This window comes from Phoca vitulina, unplaced genomic scaffold (assembly GCF_004348235.1).
Source record: "Phoca vitulina isolate PV1807 unplaced genomic scaffold, GSC_HSeal_1.0 scaffold38, whole genome shotgun sequence".
Classification (NCBI taxonomy): Eukaryota; Metazoa; Chordata; class Mammalia; order Carnivora; family Phocidae; genus Phoca; species Phoca vitulina.
Window position 1 is genome coordinate 10,684,013 of NW_022589741.1, and position 17,057 is coordinate 10,701,069.

Below are 17,057 nucleotides of genomic sequence, written 5' to 3' on the forward strand. Positions count from 1 at the left end.
TCTCCAAGGCACCGCTCCTCACTGGAATGGCTAGTACCTGCCAGAAGCTTCTGATCCCCAGGGCTGGGCCCAGGGGCTGGGCTGGGCTAGGCGACGACGGCACGCTGCTGCCCCTTTCCTCTCAGGGCTGTTGAAGTTGGTCCAATTTTTCAATCGTGGGCCAATTAGTTTCACAAATGGGGGCCCCCGTGGTGCCAGGGCGCATTTGTTCCGGGCCTGCGCACTGGCCGGGCCCCATTGTCCTGCCTCCCGCCCCCATGTGGGCCCATTGTCCTCACCCCCAGCGGGTGCCGCTTACTGCTGCTTCTCGGGCAGGCGTCCTGCAGGCTCCAGGCTGCACCACGGCTCCGGGCTGCAGGGCCGCAGCTGGTCGAGGTGCTTAAGGCCGCGGACCCTGTGACCTTTGCCCCAGTCCTGCTGTCATTTTGAAAGTTACAGACCAGAGGGCTGCATACCTCTCTGGATTTACTTCCCACCCCAAGCCCAGAGCCTGCACACGCGCGAGCAAGCGTGCGCGCGTGCACACACACACACACGCTGTCTCTCACTGGTCTCCTCATCTCCCTCCCCACCCCTCCTTCCCTTCTTCCTCCTCCTCCTCGTGCTCTTGTGGTGTAAATTTGGATTCAGGAGTGTCTGAAAGGCTTCAGGAACATGACCGGGAAGTGGCTGCAGGTGCAGGTGGGAAGGACGTACCCGGAGAGGCAACTGGTCACTTCTGGTGCGGAGGACGCTGTGACTTCTCCTCGTGTGGCTTTCAATCCTCGGCCTCCTTACTTCCGCATCAGATGCCGGGACGGGCGGAATGGAGGTGCATGTTCCCATCGGTTTGGCATCTTGCAGTTGAGTTTGCCCTTGACACCCTTTCTGCCAGGGGCCCGTACCCCCCCAGAAAGCATGGCCCACCAGGAGGGAGATGGAGCAGGGAGGCGGCATGTCACCAGGCGGCAGAGCACAGATCTGGTCCCTTTTTAACCTGTTGACTCTCTCGCAAACCAACCTCAACTTTCTTCCTCCGTTTAGTTTCCCTTCCTTCCTTCTCCACCCCCTTTCCTGTCCCCCTCCCTCAGTTTCTCCTCCTCTCCGGCTCGTTTGTTGGAGTGATTGACAAAATTAGTAAATCCATTCATGTTACTTTTATTGTGCAGGTCTCAGTAAATCCCGTGTGTCCGGGGTGCACCTTAATGAGCTAGTGAGCTGACAAATTTGTTTACTGTAGCTGGAGGTGCCGAGTAATGAAATGCACTTGTGTCTGCAGCTCACTGCTAAACAAATACACAGTTTTCTGGAAGCCAGCTTTGCTAGCTGCTGCCTGAGGATGCAGCCACATTCCCCCAGAGATGGAGAGGGTGTGTGCGTGCACACGTGCACGGCGGTGTGTGCCTGGAGACGTGTAATCACTCACCCATCCATGGCTTAGTTTTAAAACAAATTTGAATCAGCTCCTCCAGCTCCTCCCCTTTTTGGTTATTCATTGAGAACTCTCGGCTCCCTGGACTAATGATATGAAACCCTCACATTCCTCCTTTCCCTTGTGGAAATGGAAGGTTATATAGATTGCTTCCAAGATTCAAGAAAGAAAGGAAACGGGTAGGAGGGCTGGATGAGGAGACTGGAATTGACAAGGCTGAAATCAACAAGAAGACTAGATGGAGGGTTTCTAGCTCCAGGCTTGGTTTGAGAAGAGGTAACTGAGCAGATGATTAAAGGTGTCCCAGCAGCAGGCGACTCTGTGTGTGGGAGACAAGCCCCCATGCACAGGCTTGTGGCTAATCTGGTTCAAGCCGGGCCCCCGGAGATGTTTTCTGTCTTCTTTAGCTGTCATGCGAGGGAGGCCAACAGCAGTAAAGGATACAGTGGGCTTGTCTCCCACTCTCAGAATCGGTCTTTCTCAGGCATCAGTGGGCTGACACTTTCTTGGGCTGGGCAGACTGGGCCCTCACTGAGCAAGCAGCTAACTTTCTGAAGAAGGCTGGGAATTCAGGAGCTCAACCCAAATGATCCTGTCACTTGTGCCCAAGAGAACAGCTAGCAAGAGAGTTCTTGGCCCTTTCTCCAGTACGTCCCTTGAAAAGCAGCCAAACCCTAAATCATGGTACAGGGGGGAGTCAAAAGGAGGCACCCCTGCCGTTGACATGGCTGGGCATTCATTTCATTTCTGTCTGCCCTCTGTCCCTGCCCCCTCCGCACCTGTAGCCTTCTCCATCCTCTCGAGATGCAGACAGGCTTCCTGCCTGCGGTGTGAGTCAGCCTTGGGCTGCTTGTCTCGGTCTTTTTCTCTTGCACAGTGGATGATGCAGTTCTTCCGTGTTCTTTAACAATGACGGGGGGCGGGTGTGTGGGCAGAGGAGGGAGCAAGGAGAAAGACGGGGAAGGGGAAAAGGCAGCAGTCTCAATGATGGTTTTGGTGTGTGGCTACCAGGGTAGCCTGTGGCCGGAAATGGCATCTAGGAGGTCAGAGGAAGTAGAAAGACCTTTCTGAAGGATTTGGGGGTCAGGTTGGGGGTGGAGGTGGGAGATGGTTCCAGTTTAAATCAAGGTTTTTGCGGGGCACCTGGGTGGCTCAGTTGTTAAGTGTCTGCTTTCGGCTCAGGTCATGGTCCCAGGGTCCTGGGATCGAACCCCACATCGGGCTCCCTGATCGGCGGGAAGCCTGCTTCTCCCTCTCCCACTCCCCCTGCTTGTGTTCCCTCTCTCGCTGTGTCTCTCTCTGTCAAATAAATAAATAAAATCTTTCAAAAAAAAAATCAAGGTTTTTGCAGTCCCCCTAAAGTTGAGATTTTCTTCCTCTGGGGACAAAAAACCGTTGGGGGTGGCAGGGAAGGCGGCTGTTGCTTGCCTGGGTGAGGTTAGGTGGGGTTGGACCCGACAAGCCTGTTTGTGGGCCGCATGCACGCACATACACACACAGGCGTGCCCGTGGTCCAGCACACGCACACGTGGCAGTCATAGCCAGCTTGCCAAAAAAAGCCAGAGTATATTTAGATCCCTCTGCTCTTTTGATTAAGAAACTGCTTATGCTGGAGATAATAAGAGCCTTGTTCCAAGAAGGTGTAGCACCTGAACATCTTTTCCAGCTGTGTACCCCTCTGATCCTGTTCCTTCCTTTCTATTAAAGAGCTAATTGGTATGGAAATGGCACAGGTGTAAACATGAGAGTTTTGTGTCTCATAATTTCAGACCCGGTCATCACCTGGGTGAAATAACTATCCTGGATCTATGTCACCCCTCGTGCCTCTTGTTCCACCCTGGCCTTGGCTTTCTCCCATTCTTTGGCTATAATTAAACTTGTTTTAAATCGAGAGTCTGCAAGTTGGACATGCCCTGCAGCCAAAACGGGCCGTGCTGCCCTTGGGGCGGGAGGGTGGATGAGCTGTGGGTCACCATCTCCAGAGACAAAAGGGAGGCAAATGGTAGCCGGGATATTTGCATGGGTCCTGCCCATGTTACCTAGAACCAGGCTTTTCATTCAAGAGGTTATTTCTTCTTTTCTTTTTTTAAATTTATTTGACAGAGAGAGACACAGTGAGAGAGGGAACACAAGCAGGGGGAGTGGGAGAGGGAGAAGCAGGCTTCCTGCGGAGCAGAGAGCCTGATGCGGGGCTCGATCCCAGGACCCTGGGATCATGACCTGAGCCGAAGGCAGACGCCTAATGACTGAGCCACCCAGGCGCCCCTCAAGAGGTTATTTCATTCCATAACCTCTTATATTACCTTCAGCAATAAACCGTGTCAGGCAGACCCCCTTGGAGCACAGCTCAATACTGAGCCTCATTCGTTCCTCGGAAGAGCAGAGGAGGGGCTGTTCTTTGACCTGATAAATTATTTCCTTGGACCCAGGCTAATTTATGTGCCCGGCTTACATTATGATTTCCGGATTGATTGAAAGCAGTACAGTTGCAGAATTTACATACTCAAAAACATGTGTCCCTTGCCTCCGAATAGCACTGGGAAGTTGGAGTTGGAAAGGGCCGGTGAGTTAGGAATGGGAATGCCGTTTCCTAGAAGAAGAAATGAAGCCCGGGGTCACAGCGCCAGGCAGGTTGCGCCTCGGGGCCAGCACTGAGGGCTTCTGCTGGATTCACTGCTTAATGTGGTAAAAAACTGGTCCTTCTGTGGTTTCAGTCTTCGCTGCTGACCCACAGAGTTCAGACGCGGAGTAAGAACTAGGGAGTCATGTCTAGCCTACCAGACAGACACGAGAGGCCCCAACAAGATCAGATGCCTGTGGGTCACTTGGTGTTACTGATTTCCAAAGAGAGTCTTGCTGGAAGTGCTCAGTAATGACTTCATTTGGTCTGAGCTTTTCTCTAGCTCTAGCTGTCTGGCTCTCTCTACTAGGACTGCCTCTACCTCCGGTCCCTTGCCTGCCCCTTGTGATTGTCCCACAGCTCCTTCCTTAGCGTCTTATGCACCATACAGTTAGTTACTGAGTGCCTATGCTATGCCAGGCCCTGTGGTTAGGGTGGGGGAATATAAAGATTAAGGGAACAGTTCCTGCTTTGGAGGGCTTACAGTCTAGTAGGCAGAGCTGAATGTCAAAAATAAATGCATCAGAGGGTTTTATATGCTGTAGTCGTGAGGGCTTAGAGGAAGAAGGTGTTCTTGGCATTGAGTCCTAAATGGTGTAACTCATCCAAGATGCCTCCTCTAGAGTCAACTTCCTGGAAGCAGCGGCCCAGAGTCAATAAAGCAACTTCAGCTCGTCTCCTGCGCGGGGCAGCCGTGATCCCCATCCGGGCCATCCGTTGCTGCAGGGGGATGCCCGGCTAAGAGGGGAGAGGGGCACTGAGGCTGGGATCCAGCCCTCTTTGCTCGCCAGAGCCGTGTGCCTGGGCGACTATCTGTGTCTGCCCACAGTCAAGGGCATGATTTTCTAATTCAGACAAAGGCGGCGTCTGGGCTGGCAGGGGCTCTGCTGTCACTTTGTAGTTACAAAGCCTTTGCACGTGGGTATCTCATTTGATGCTCTCAGCAACAACAGTGTGGCAAAGGATGAGCAAACCCTGGTCCAGAGAAGTTCAGTGACTTGCTCAGAATCACAAGGCAAGTAAGCGGCAGAACCAAGACCCCTGTGCTTCTTTTGTTTCCCTTGGGCCACGCTGACCAGATGATTTCTGACGGTTTTCTGCAACCAGGGGGGGCTCCTCCTGCCTCCCCAGTGGTATCAGGCATGAGGTCTCTCTGTGGCAGAGGAAGGAGCACCAAGCATCTCTGGGGTTCAGGCGGTGTGAGGAGCACAAGGGTGTAACCCTGCCCAGCCTCTTGCCCGGCCACACATTTCCCGGTAGCTAATGAATTGCTAATACAATTTTCTAGATAATTTTATTTCCATAGTCCCACATTTTAATGTGTTTCCAAAAGCTAGCATTTATTTGCTTAATCTCCCAGTGTAATAGAATCTGCCCTGACTCATCATACATGCGAACAATCAGCTAGGCAGAAACTACAGCAAATTGTTTAATAACTCAAATCTAGTCTCTAGATTTTTAGCTTGCATGCACCAGTAGCTTTTCTCGTGTCTCTCCCATTTCCACCCCCCCCACCTCTTCCTTTTTAAATATTTTTCCATCTTCTCAGCTGTTGGTCTCCAAACAGAAGAGAGGGGAGAATGGATGCGGGGCCTCAGAGGTCCCTTCTCATCTCTGTACCTCGGCCAGTGTCCTCAGTGGCCAAGGAGGGCCCCTGAGCCTTGTGAGATGTCCCAGGAAGGGGGGGAGAGGGACCCTTGCACGGACATGGTAGAATTTCCTTCCCAAGTGAGGGTGATGTCACCTGAAACCGGCCACCAGGGTGCAGAGCTGGCCATCCGGGGGCACCATGCTTCCCAATTGAGCCCCCGGGCCAGGTCCTGTCGCGCCATCTTCCCTGGACCTCATTTTTCCACTCTCCTCCCCCGGGGGCATTGCCCTTATATACAGGCTGGTTCCTGCTGGCACCCCCCCCCTCCCCAGCCATTCCAGGCACCACACTGGCCCCACTGACCTTCCCCGCTTATCCCCACCCTCTGGGGCTGTCGTGTGTCCCTGCCTGCTCTGAAGGTTGCTTGCGGTGTTTCCTTACCTGGCCCCTGTAGCCCTCCTCCTGGTCCTTGGCTTCTCAGTAGTCATTTCTCAATGCCACAGTTCTCATGGAGTCACCCTGTCTTATCCCCTGGCGGGTCACCCTGTCTGTATCCCCTACTCGTCTGGGACCCCAGTTCTCTGGTTGGTCTCAGCATCCCCTTTGTCACCTCACAGTGCCTACACTTGGTCACTGCACATTGAGTGTGCTGGATGGACACGAAGTGGGTTCAGGCCATCCTGAGAGGTATGGGTGGCCTGGGGGGGAGGTGGCTTTGAGGAGCCTTGGAAAGACCTGGGGGGCTGAGTGCTGTGGGGTCCTCAGACCGTCCTGCCAGGGGGTACCAGCCCTCAGAACTCCTCTGGGCCTGGCGTTGTAGGCTTGGAGTGTCCCTACTGGGGATGTCATGCTCCCTCTGACCCAGGTGCCATCCACCCTGGGGACGTCAGGGGATGTCTAAGGAGAAATCCGTGCTGCCAAAGGGCACAGCTTGCCCGCGAGGCCTGCTCCAGCTTACCAATTCAAGGCAGCTGTTTGACATCTGGCTTACTTGGGGCTCATGCTGGGGGCCCTCGGGATGAAACGGCCAGGGCAGTCGTGTCACGGATCTCGCTGCAGATGGACTGCACACCTGGGCGTGTTGAGCTGGCCGGGGTGGGCACTGAGCGCTCGCTGTCAGCCCTTGGGCTGCGTCCGCCTGGCAGGCCACTCCCCTCAGCCAGGTGCAGCCAGGCACCCCATTACCTCCCCGAGTTCTTGCCCCGGGACGTGGGAAGGCTTCAGAGAGCTGTACCTGGTGACTCTGCTTCCAGCCCGCTCCCCCTGGCCTGGGTTTTCTAACCGTCGCTGGAGTGGGCCCCGGACACACCCAAGCGGGGTGAGAGCCGGCGCGCTGGCCCTATCGTGCCTCTTCCAGAAGCCCAGACAGACAGGAGGCATGCCCCGAAGCAGACCTGGGCCCAACCCTGTGGTGCCTGAAATCAGACCTCGACATTTGTTCAAATCTCAGTTCTACCTCTTCTGACTGTGTGACCTTAGGCAAGTTGGTTAATCGCTCTGTTTTCCCATTTGTGGGAAGGGGGATGAGAATGCCTGCCTTGTGGGGTTGGATGCGCCTGTTAATTGAGATGGCAGCATAGATAAAGCACGTGTATTAGTTCCTTTCCCTTGTGTTTGTTGAGGCCAGGAGCAAAACAGGGCTCTTGCTTTGTGTTCAGCCTTCCCTGGACCTGGATGCAGGCGGCAAATGCACGGGTGGCCGTGGGGGTGGAGGAACGGGGAGATAGAAGGGTCTGGCCTTCCCGCTAGTTCATCCTAAACCCAGCCACGAATGGGACTGGGGCAGCGAGAACAGACCACCCCTTTGCTCTCTCCATGGATGGACCAGGGTGGCAGCAAGGTCTTCATGCTGTCCCTCTCCACCCCACTTTCTACGCAGAGCTCCTTGATCCAGCACTGAGCAACCAGGGCTCTGCCCTTGCTCCCCTCTGGGCTGTGTTGACAGATGCTAGGCCTGTCCACCCTTCCCACTTGTGTCCTTTACACAGGGCCAGGCGGTGCAGGGCTGAACACCGGTGATAACTGGTCAGATGCCAGCAAGAGGGGAGCAGATGAGCTTCCCAGGGGAGCTGACATGCTTAGGGAAGTAGGATCCAAAAGGGTGGGCAATGAGCCACCAGTGAGGACCCAGATGGTGGGTCTCCGTGCTTCCTCGTGTGCTGTACCCAGAGAGGTTAATGGCTCCAGAGCAGGATCTTTCTTTGTAGGATACCATGGGGTACCTATCTAAGCTTCTGATCACTGCAGAGAATGGCCAGACAGAATGAAATGACAATCTCATGCCACTCACTAGCTTCAAATCCTTTGACAGTTGCCCACTGGTCTTGAGATGCAGCCTAAACGTCTTCACATGGTTTTCAAGACCCGCATGTGACCTGGCCCTGCCTACTTCTTTGACCTTCCCTCCACTGTCTCCCCACCTCCCTAGCGATGCTGTTCTTCTGTCTGATCCTCTGAGAACTGCGTTTCTTTCCAGGCTAGAGTGTTCATGGATGCTCTCCCCCACTGGTCCCTTGTGCTGGGTGACATCTATGATGACAGCAGAGACTTTGTAGAGTTTTCCATGGTTAGATTCCCCAGTGCCCAAAAGGGAGTCCTCCTTAGAGAAGGTACTAGAATAATATTTGTTGAATTAAGAGACTCTTAAGATGGGTGCTTTGGTGAAGGGAGAACTGGTTAAAAGAAGAGGGTCTGTAGCTAGCCTCCGGAGAGGATTCAGACCCAGGCAGCCTGGGTTGGGACTGCATCTCTGCAGCTTCTGAGCTCCATGGAACTTGGGACAAGTTGCACAATCGCGGTGTCTTCATTTGCCTCATCTGAGAGGGGAGGTGGTGGAGCCTGCCTTTTGGAGACGGGACTTTCAGTTAGCTCCATTCGACCATGGGCTGGCACGTGCTGCCTTCGTGATTGTGATCCCCCACAGAGGCCACCCCGACTTCCCACCTCCTGCCCCAGACTCCCAAAAGTCCCCCTGACACATGCCATCTTTTTTTTTTTTTTTAAAGATTTTATTTATTTCTTTGACAGAGAGAGACACAGCGAGAGAGGGAACACAAGCAGGGGGAGTGGGAGAGGGAGAAGCAGGCTTCCCGCTGAGCAGAGAGCCTGATGCGGGGCTCGATCCCAGGACCCTGGGATCACGACCTGAGCCGAAGGCAGACGCTTAACAACTGTGAGCCACCCAGGCGCCCCGACACATGCCATCTTAATACCCTGCCTTTGACACAGCCCCCCACGCGGCTACTGACTCACGTTTGTCGTTGTGACGGATTGGTTGTCTCTTTCTCCTACTAGACTTTAGGTGCCATAAGGGTGAGCAGTAAGTCGATTTTGTCCACAATTGGAGCCACACGCTAGGTGCCCCCTCACCACTGCATGGCCTGGGCTGCCTCTGGGTTCGCCCCCGAGCCTGGGGGAGTAGAGGCCTAGCCCTGGCTCTGGCTCTGGCCCGGATGAGTCAGGAGAGGCTGTGTGCTGCCCGCTCCTGAGCTCTGCTGTTCCCCGCAGGCACGGACATGGCCGTCTTCTGTCTGCTGTGCGGGAAGCGATTCCAGGCGCAGAGCGCGCTCCAGCAGCACATGGAGGTCCACGCGGGCGTACGCAGCTACATCTGCAGCGAGTGCAACCGCACCTTCCCCAGCCACACCGCCCTCAAACGCCACCTGCGCTCACACACCGGTAAGCCCGTCCGGGGGTGGCTGGCTCAGGGTCCCTGGGAATCCGTGTCTGCATCTGCCTCCAAAAACACAAAGGGGAGGCGTCCGGCTGAGTCGGCCCTCAGCCCTTCTTTGCTCGAGGTGGGCATGGGGGGGCTTCCATTGTGCAGGTAAATGTTGTTAGTTCTTCTCCCCCTCCTATCTTGGGGACCTGTGGGTCTCAGTCTCTCTGCGCTCAGTGGAGAGGGTCTTCATTAGAAATGCAGGCTCTTGGGTTCCACCCTCAGAAACTTTGACTTCGTGGATATGGAGAGGGAGCCAAGACTCGATGTGATGAGTAAGTATTCCCAAAAGATTCTGATGGAGGTGGACCCAAAACGCATTTGGAGAAAAACCTACCCACTTGGTCACTTCTCCCTGGCCTCCACCCCATGGACACATGCTCCTGACATTAGCCCTGGGCTCCTAAGGGCGTGTTGCAGAAGTGGTCCTGCTTGCTCTAAAATAACAGAAGCAAATTTTCTGTACTTGGCCATTAACCTTGATTAGGGGAGAAGATGAGGGCATATAAACAATGAGCCAGATGATGGAGGAGGAAAGTAGTCGTGAGTCAAGGGGGATGGGCCGTGTGCCCAGGTACTGGGTCATCCCGGCTGCCACCCTCTAGAAGGTTGACCCTGAGGGCCAGGAGGCAGATGGCTTTCTTGTAGCAACCTCCGATCCCCTAGCAAAGTAATGGGTGACTTAAATTCATCCCTTTCTCTAGGACAAAATTGGATCTTTGCTGATAGCACAGGGATAAAGGAGTGTCCCTTTCTGAGTCTGTGTGTGTCTCTGCTCATGTGTGCTCTGTCCTGAGTTTGGAGTGAGAATGGGGGACAGGGTGGGGTCAGGGAGATAGAGAGGCAGACTCCATATCGGGGTCTATAACAGGGTGTAGGCTCATGTCTCTTGGAGAGGGTATTAAAAGCTGTGTGCCTCAAGACAGGAATGGTAGGACCTTCTCTGTCCTCATTCTTGGGTCTTGTCACAACTCTGGGATTAAGTATGCAGGCCAGGCCTTTCTTGGGTGGCAGTCTCTGCTGATGGAGGGAGGGGCTTTACTTATCATGGACTGAGCGGGTCTGTCCTGCCAAGAGTGTGCATCCTCATCCAGGAGCCTGCCTGGCCTTGCGCTTTCTGATGTCAGTCACTTGAGGGGAACGTATTGCCTTAAGCATCACCTGACTTGCTTGGAGTCATTGAGGTTTGCTGGCATAAGACAAGGGGAGGTCCCAGAGGGTAGGACCCGACAAGAAGGGCTAAGGAGGAGGGGATGTCTTCTCTGTAGTGACTGTGTACACATCCCCTGCAGGTCTATGCACTCTCCTGTCCACACTTCCCCCCCCCGATGGGTCCCCAAGTTCAGCCTTAACATGGTGGCCGGTCACCTTTCAGCCACTTCGGAGCATGCTGCTAGGTCAAATCAGTTGGCTGCATGGGACTTAAATGATCCCAACCTGCTGAGTCCACCCAGGATATGCCCTGCTCTGCCCGTGCTCCCTTCTAAGAGTGCAGATGCCAGAATATGACCGGCTGCTGTGGCAGTCATGGCATGGATCTGTGGGGAGAGGCCCTCTCCGGACAAAGTTTGGGAGAAGTACTTGTTTAATCTCGGGAACGTGGAGCACACTGCTGCCCACGCACGCGTGCACACCCACCGATTTTCACACCAGTGAGGCCCCGTGCACACAAGCCCTCTACAGGCCGAGCACACCCCCCACACAATGCCTCATTAATATTCCGTTGTTCTTGGCCCGGTTGCTGCTGGGGCCGGGTGTTTAGCATCGGCAGCTGTGTTTGGTAGGTTAGTTCCAGCCGCGCTCTTGGCATTGATGGATCCCTGATTCACACGGCTCATCATATAATAAACTCTCAGCTGTGCTGAAGGGAGGGGCTGACAGGGAGGGGCCCGAGGAGCTGCCGGGGTGGGGCCTGGCTGGTGCCACGGACACCGCCAGGTGAGGCCAGGCCGCTGGGGTCACAGATGCACTGGGCAGGCCAGAGGGGCTCTAATTAGTCTCGTTTGCCCTGCACTTAATGTCAAGCTCATTAAAGAGGCTACAGAGTTAATCAACGTACAGAAATTGGATTTTGAGTTCTGCAGTTTTGTGTACATTTTGGTAGCTCAGACACCAGTAACTCTCAGGGTGAGGATTTTAGGCCAGGTGATCACCATGCTTCAAAGTGTGTGTGCGTGCGTGTGTGTATGTGCACACACGCACGCACACGCGCGTATGTCTTTTTTTTCTTGTAAGTTCTTTTTACTCCTTTTCCTGGGCTGACTCTGGAGATTTCCTATTTAAACTCGTTTAACATGTGATCCACTTCATAATTAAATTCATAAAACTCCGATCAAACAAACCTCTCTGCTTTAACCCTTTGTTTTTTAAACCCTTAGGCCCCCCCCCCTCCAGAGGGGGCGGCACAGACGGCGGCTCCCCGCCACCGCGCTCACCCCCCGGCCGGGTGGCTGCCGAGATGTACATTTTAATTACCGGCTCTCGTTGGAAGTCTCACGTGGCCCTTGCTTTATTTATTTATTTATATCTTAATGAGGATACTGAATCCTTGATTAAAGTCGTTATCGTTGCCAATTCGGCGGGGAGGGGTGTCGGATGTCAGACGGGGGGTCGTGTGTGCAGACGTCTGCGCAGAGAGGGAGTGGCGCGCGGGCACAGGCCTGCACAGACTGACCCTCACTCGGACAGACACACAACTAAGGAGGACCAGGGTCTGCACGGACCTCTGCTCCCCTGGGGCTGGGTGGGGCTGGTGGCTGGGGACCAGGCGGTCCGCACAGCCCTGGCAGAGAGGGGGCGGGCAGGGGCTGAGAACCCCGGGATTCGGTCTGTCTCCAGACCTGAGCCAGGGCTGTGCCTTCTAGATGGGTAAGAACTGGGGGGCCGGCTCTGCTCTTCCAACTTCTCCCGTCTGACCGTCTGACTCCTCGCGGAAGTGCTCGCACCCACCCTTCTCTGCCTCTGGAGCTTCTTGCAGAGAGAGAGCCCGTAGCGAGCGAGCAGACCCCAGCATCTACTCCCCACAGAGCCTTAAAAACCCTTCAGAGCCATCAGAAGAGATGAGAATTTATGTGGGGACAGGGGCCTGCGTTTGAGAGGGGGGGAGGTTTGGTTAGCGGCCTGAGGAGGAGAGAGACAAGAGAGTAAAATATCATTTTAAGGAGGAAGTGAAGGCCCAGGCATGCGAGTCTATAACGAGAAGGACAATTTATGCCCAGGCACGAGTGCAGTTTGACATGGGGATAATGAAAAAACGTAGGTCATTGTGGATGACTTAAACCTTCAGCAGCTGAAGAAAATGTATGAAATGCAGAGGACATTACACGGTTGGCAGCCCCGCACATCTGCAGAGGGACAAGTGAAATACAGTGGGCCATTCTTTACCATAAACTGTGGTTGTTGGAGATGCAGCCCAGAGAAATTGTAATTACAGTGACAAGACGAATCAGCGATATTTAAATATTCATGAACAAAGTCTGGGGTGATCCATCTATCTTTATTGTCTCTGCCTTCACTCCTGTAATAAATAAGTCGCTGAAGGCCTCACCTTTCAGCCCCCAAAGCCTCCACTTTGGGTACAAAGCAGAAGATGGTGAATCTGCACACCCCAACCTCTCACCCTCCAGGGGCCTGGAAGGGAGGCTGACGGGCACGGCCTCTAGGCCGAGGGGCGGCTGCTCTCTCCGAGCTTCATCTACCTGCCCTTTCCGAGCGTCTGCTCCAGGTCGGCCCTGTGCTGCGTCCCTGGGCAACAAGGATTAACAAGACTCCCTTCTTGCCCTTGAGATGCTTCCATCCTAGAGGCAGGGTGTGCGTGGCAGGAGAAACATGACAGCATGTCACTTAGCCATCTGATAAGTTATCACGTGTCCAGACTCTGAAACCAGATCTGAATCCCAACTCCGCTGCTTACAAGCTCTTTGACCTTAGAGACCATCTAAGCATCTCATTCTTCCTCTCTGTATGATGAGAATTCTGCATTTCTCGTCAGGTTATTGCAGTGATTACATGGTAAGATGTGTGTAAGGTTCCTAGCACGGTAGCGAGCCCTCAACAGATTGGGCTGTTTTGATTACAAAGTACCATAAAAATTATCCTGCTACTACAATAACACTGTGCTAGGCATTTCTTCTTTTTTGGGACAGAAGAAAGTGACTGAGTGTGCCTGGGTGGGAGGCGCTAAAAGGACACTTCCAAACCATGCGGATGTGTGAGCTGGGCCTTGAAGGATGACTAGGAGTTTGCTGGGGGGGGGGGGGGGGGGGGAGAGAGGAAATCAAGCAGAGGGGATAGTTGCTGAAGCTGTGGAGCGGGGAGAGAGCAGAAGGCATTTGGGGGATGGTGTGTTCTAGTTCCCCAAATTGAAGGGGTATTTTTGAGGGTAGGGGAGTCAGGCTGGAATGGCTTTTGCCCCTGACCTATGGGAAAGGGAGAGAAGGTAGCAGGGGAAGCTGGGGGGCGAGTGTCACAGTGCACGGGTCTGCGCTCCCCTTGTGGGAGCCTGCTGGGTCCTGCTCTTCATCCCTGAACCAGTCGGGCTTTCTCCTCCTGAGACTGGCTCTGGACCCACGGACGAGCCCTGGGCCGCAGTGAAGTACGCTCCTGTGTTCACACGGGGGTCCTGACGTTGTCTTGGAGAACGGTGGTGAAGACAGGCAGTCTCATCTTCCCGGTGCACCGAGCGTGCCCTGCTGTCTCCTAGAGAGGGGACGGGGGGAGGCAAGGCCCTGATCCAGCCCCTTGTCCCCACAGGCGACCACCCGTACGAGTGTGAGTTCTGTGGCAGCTGCTTCCGGGATGAGAGCACACTCAAGAGCCACAAACGCATCCACACGGGCGAGAAACCCTACGAGTGCAATGGTTGTGGCAAGAAGTTCAGCCTCAAGCACCAGCTGGAGACGCACTACCGGGTGCACACGGGTACGGAGGGCCAGTGCGGGCCCCAGAGCTGGCGCAGGGACCTGGGTGTCGGGGGCGGGGGGCAGGCGGTTCGCCAGAGCAGCCCAGGGGAGCACGGTCTGGGGCTGAGCGAGGGGGACGCCTTCTGGGAAAGGGGAGCCTGGCGGCCTGGGTGCTGCGTCCCGGGGCGAGGCCGAGGCAGACATTGCTGGTCGATCACAGCACACTGCCCGGGGAGCCAGACTGGCCTTCCAGGCAGCCATACCAGTAGCTCGCGGATGACATCGATCGGGGAGTGCTGAATTGGGGTCAAGTTGGCCTGATGGCTGAAAGCAAAGACTGGTATGGTTTCCTGTTACTGGGGGTTCGGGGGCACTGAGCTCGGTGAGGGTGAGGGCTGGGACGCTGGGGGTCAGACTGAGCTCCTTTCGGAGAGAGGAGGAGCCGAGGTACTCACGTGTAGAGTGCTTACCATTTCAGAGGGACTCCGCGTTGCTTTTTATGTAAAAGGAGTGTGACCCAGTGTGGGCTCTGGGGACAGAACAAGTGAAGTGGCCCCAGGGTCCAGCACTGCCCGACCTGGGGGCGGTGCAATGCTGCCGTGGGCAAATGCTACAAAATCCCACCTTTTCGGAGAGCCAGTTGTTAAACAGATTCATCAGCAGCACGCTGGGCGATGGGGGTGGGGGGAGGTAGACATTCAGAAGGACTTCCCATGAGGATAAGAGGTAGTGGAAGGTAGTGGAATCTAGCAAACTAGGAAGCCTCCTCCGATCAGGGGAAACAGCTGTCCTGACCAGAGGACAGGGGAGAAGTGACCTCAGGCGGGTCCTGCTGGCCGAGGGGAGAGAATGCGTCCATGCGCAGGGCGGGGGCGGGGGAGAACAGAGGGCGCAATAAGGAGAGGATGCTGTGCTGTCATGGCTCTGCTTTCTCGCCTCCGCTTGGGTCACAAGGAGAGCCTCGGGTGCTTGGTGCTGACTGCTAGAGTCACTTCGAGCATTTCCAGAGCCCTGGGGCTTCCTTAGCCCCCTGCCGGGGATGTGACCTGGCGAGCAGATCATTAAATGCATTGGTGGTGACTATTGTAAATAGCGGGTCGATAGTTAGATCACTTTGGCTGTTCATTACTTCATTATTTGCTGGGGCCTCTGCACAGAGGAGTATTGATAGCGAGATGGCTGGCCAGTTAATTACTGTATCGAAACAAGGTTCCCTCACACCCTCTGCTCAGCTCCAGGGGACTCTAACCGGGAGGAGGTTGGGGAGCAGCTAGGGTGTGGCTGGGCACTCCCAGGCTGTCTGTCCCTCGCCCCATTCTAGCCCCACTGGGAAAGCAGGGTCCAGGGGCAGCTTCTCGAGCCTTGGAGGAGTAGGCATCCCAGATGGAGCATGTGTGAAGGACAGGGTTCCCTCACTTTCACCCCCCTACTCCCCACCAGCTGTGGCCCTGAAAGGACTCTTACCCCTTGTTCCCCTGGAAGGAACTGTGCTGAAGAGCCATCCCCAGGGGCTTTCAGGACTTCACTGCCCCTTTTCTAGAGCCCCATACCCTTTCTTCAGAAGGAAGATTCTGGGCCTTTGGGAGGGTTGAGAAGAGGAAGGCAGGGCTAAGGGTGTCTGAGCAACACCACAGCCTCTGGCTGCACGTGGCTGGTGACATGAGCAACAGGGAAGCGCCACGGAACACACAGCTCCACGTGGCAGACGCCCAGTAGCTCTGTGGACCAGTGGCTACCATATTGGATGGTGCATCCATCATCCCGGAGAGTTCTAGAGGAAAAGTGCTAAACTAGAGGGACTGATGTCCTCCCCACCGAGCGTGAGGGTGGCGTGAGGGACCACCCCCCCCCCAGCAGCGTCCCCGGGGAGGCGCTCACGGCCCTCTCCCTCTGTCCTGGCTCTCTCCCGCACCCCCCCACAGGTGAGAAGCCCTTCGAGTGCAAGCTGTGCCACCAGCGCTCCCGGGACTACTCGGCCATGATCAAGCACCTGCGAACGCACAACGGCGCCTCGCCCTACCAGTGCACCATCTGCACGGAGTACTGCCCCAGCCTCTCCTCCATGCAGAAGCACATGAAGGGCCACAAGCCCGAGGAGATCCCGCCCGACTGGAGGATAGAGAAGACTTACCTCTACCTGTGCTACGTGTGAGCGGGGCCGCGGCCGCGGCAGGGGAGCGGGCAGCCAGGACAGAGGCGCTACAGCGGGGCGAAGTCGACGACGGACTGGGCGAGAAAAGAGAAATAGAGAAAAAAGGAAAGAAAAAAAGGAAAAAAAAAGAGACAAGGAAAAGGAAACCTGATAGCTGTCTGGCCTCAGAGTCTCTCTGGGGCTCCAGGTGACCTGATGCCCGGCCACTGCCCCTCCCCGGGGTGGGGGGGCCCTCTGTCCCTCCTCTCTGGCTGGAGGTTGGCCTCATTTTCTTGGGTGGGGGTGGAGGTGGTTTGTTCAGCTCAGATGATGGTGTATTTTTCTTTTTCCTCCAGCCAGACCCCGCCTTTGGCGTCCAAAAGTGGAGGCTAGGAAGGGGGCAAGGGGGCCTCTGGTCAGAGCCACACAATCTGCCTGCCCCCTTCTTGCTGACTCCTCAGAGGAAGGGGGCTGGGGCAGGGAGGGGGCCTGCAGGTGGTGGGGCTGGGCCGGTCACGAGTCGATGGTCACATGGCAGCTCTGGTTTGCTGGGGCAGATTGGGGTGGGAGGCGCTCTCCTTCCCTTCCTACCACTCGGTTTATCTGTTGCTTCCCCTGCACCGCCCCCCCACCATTCTGCCACATCCCTCGTGATGTCCCCCTCAAGGTCTTCAGCAGCAGCTTC

At 55.4% G+C, this 17,057-nt stretch overlaps 1 protein-coding gene across 5 annotated transcripts in view; it reads left to right on the top strand.

The window, feature by feature from the left end:
- The window catches only part of ZBTB16 (zinc finger and BTB domain containing 16), a 184,376-nt gene extending 167,855 nt beyond the window's left edge, over positions 1–16,521 (top strand). For all 5 annotated transcript variants that reach the window (XM_032427947.1, XM_032427943.1, XM_032427944.1 and 2 more), the window contains exons 5-7: positions 9,130–9,300; positions 14,093–14,260; positions 16,164–16,521. In XM_032427947.1, coding sequence (XP_032283838.1) covers positions 9,130–9,300; positions 14,093–14,260; positions 16,164–16,393 — 569 coding nt within the window. In that variant the 3' untranslated portion in view covers positions 16,394–16,521. The remainder of the gene's footprint in view (positions 1–9,129; positions 9,301–14,092; positions 14,261–16,163) is intronic.
- Positions 16,522–17,057: the final 536 nt, after the last annotated feature.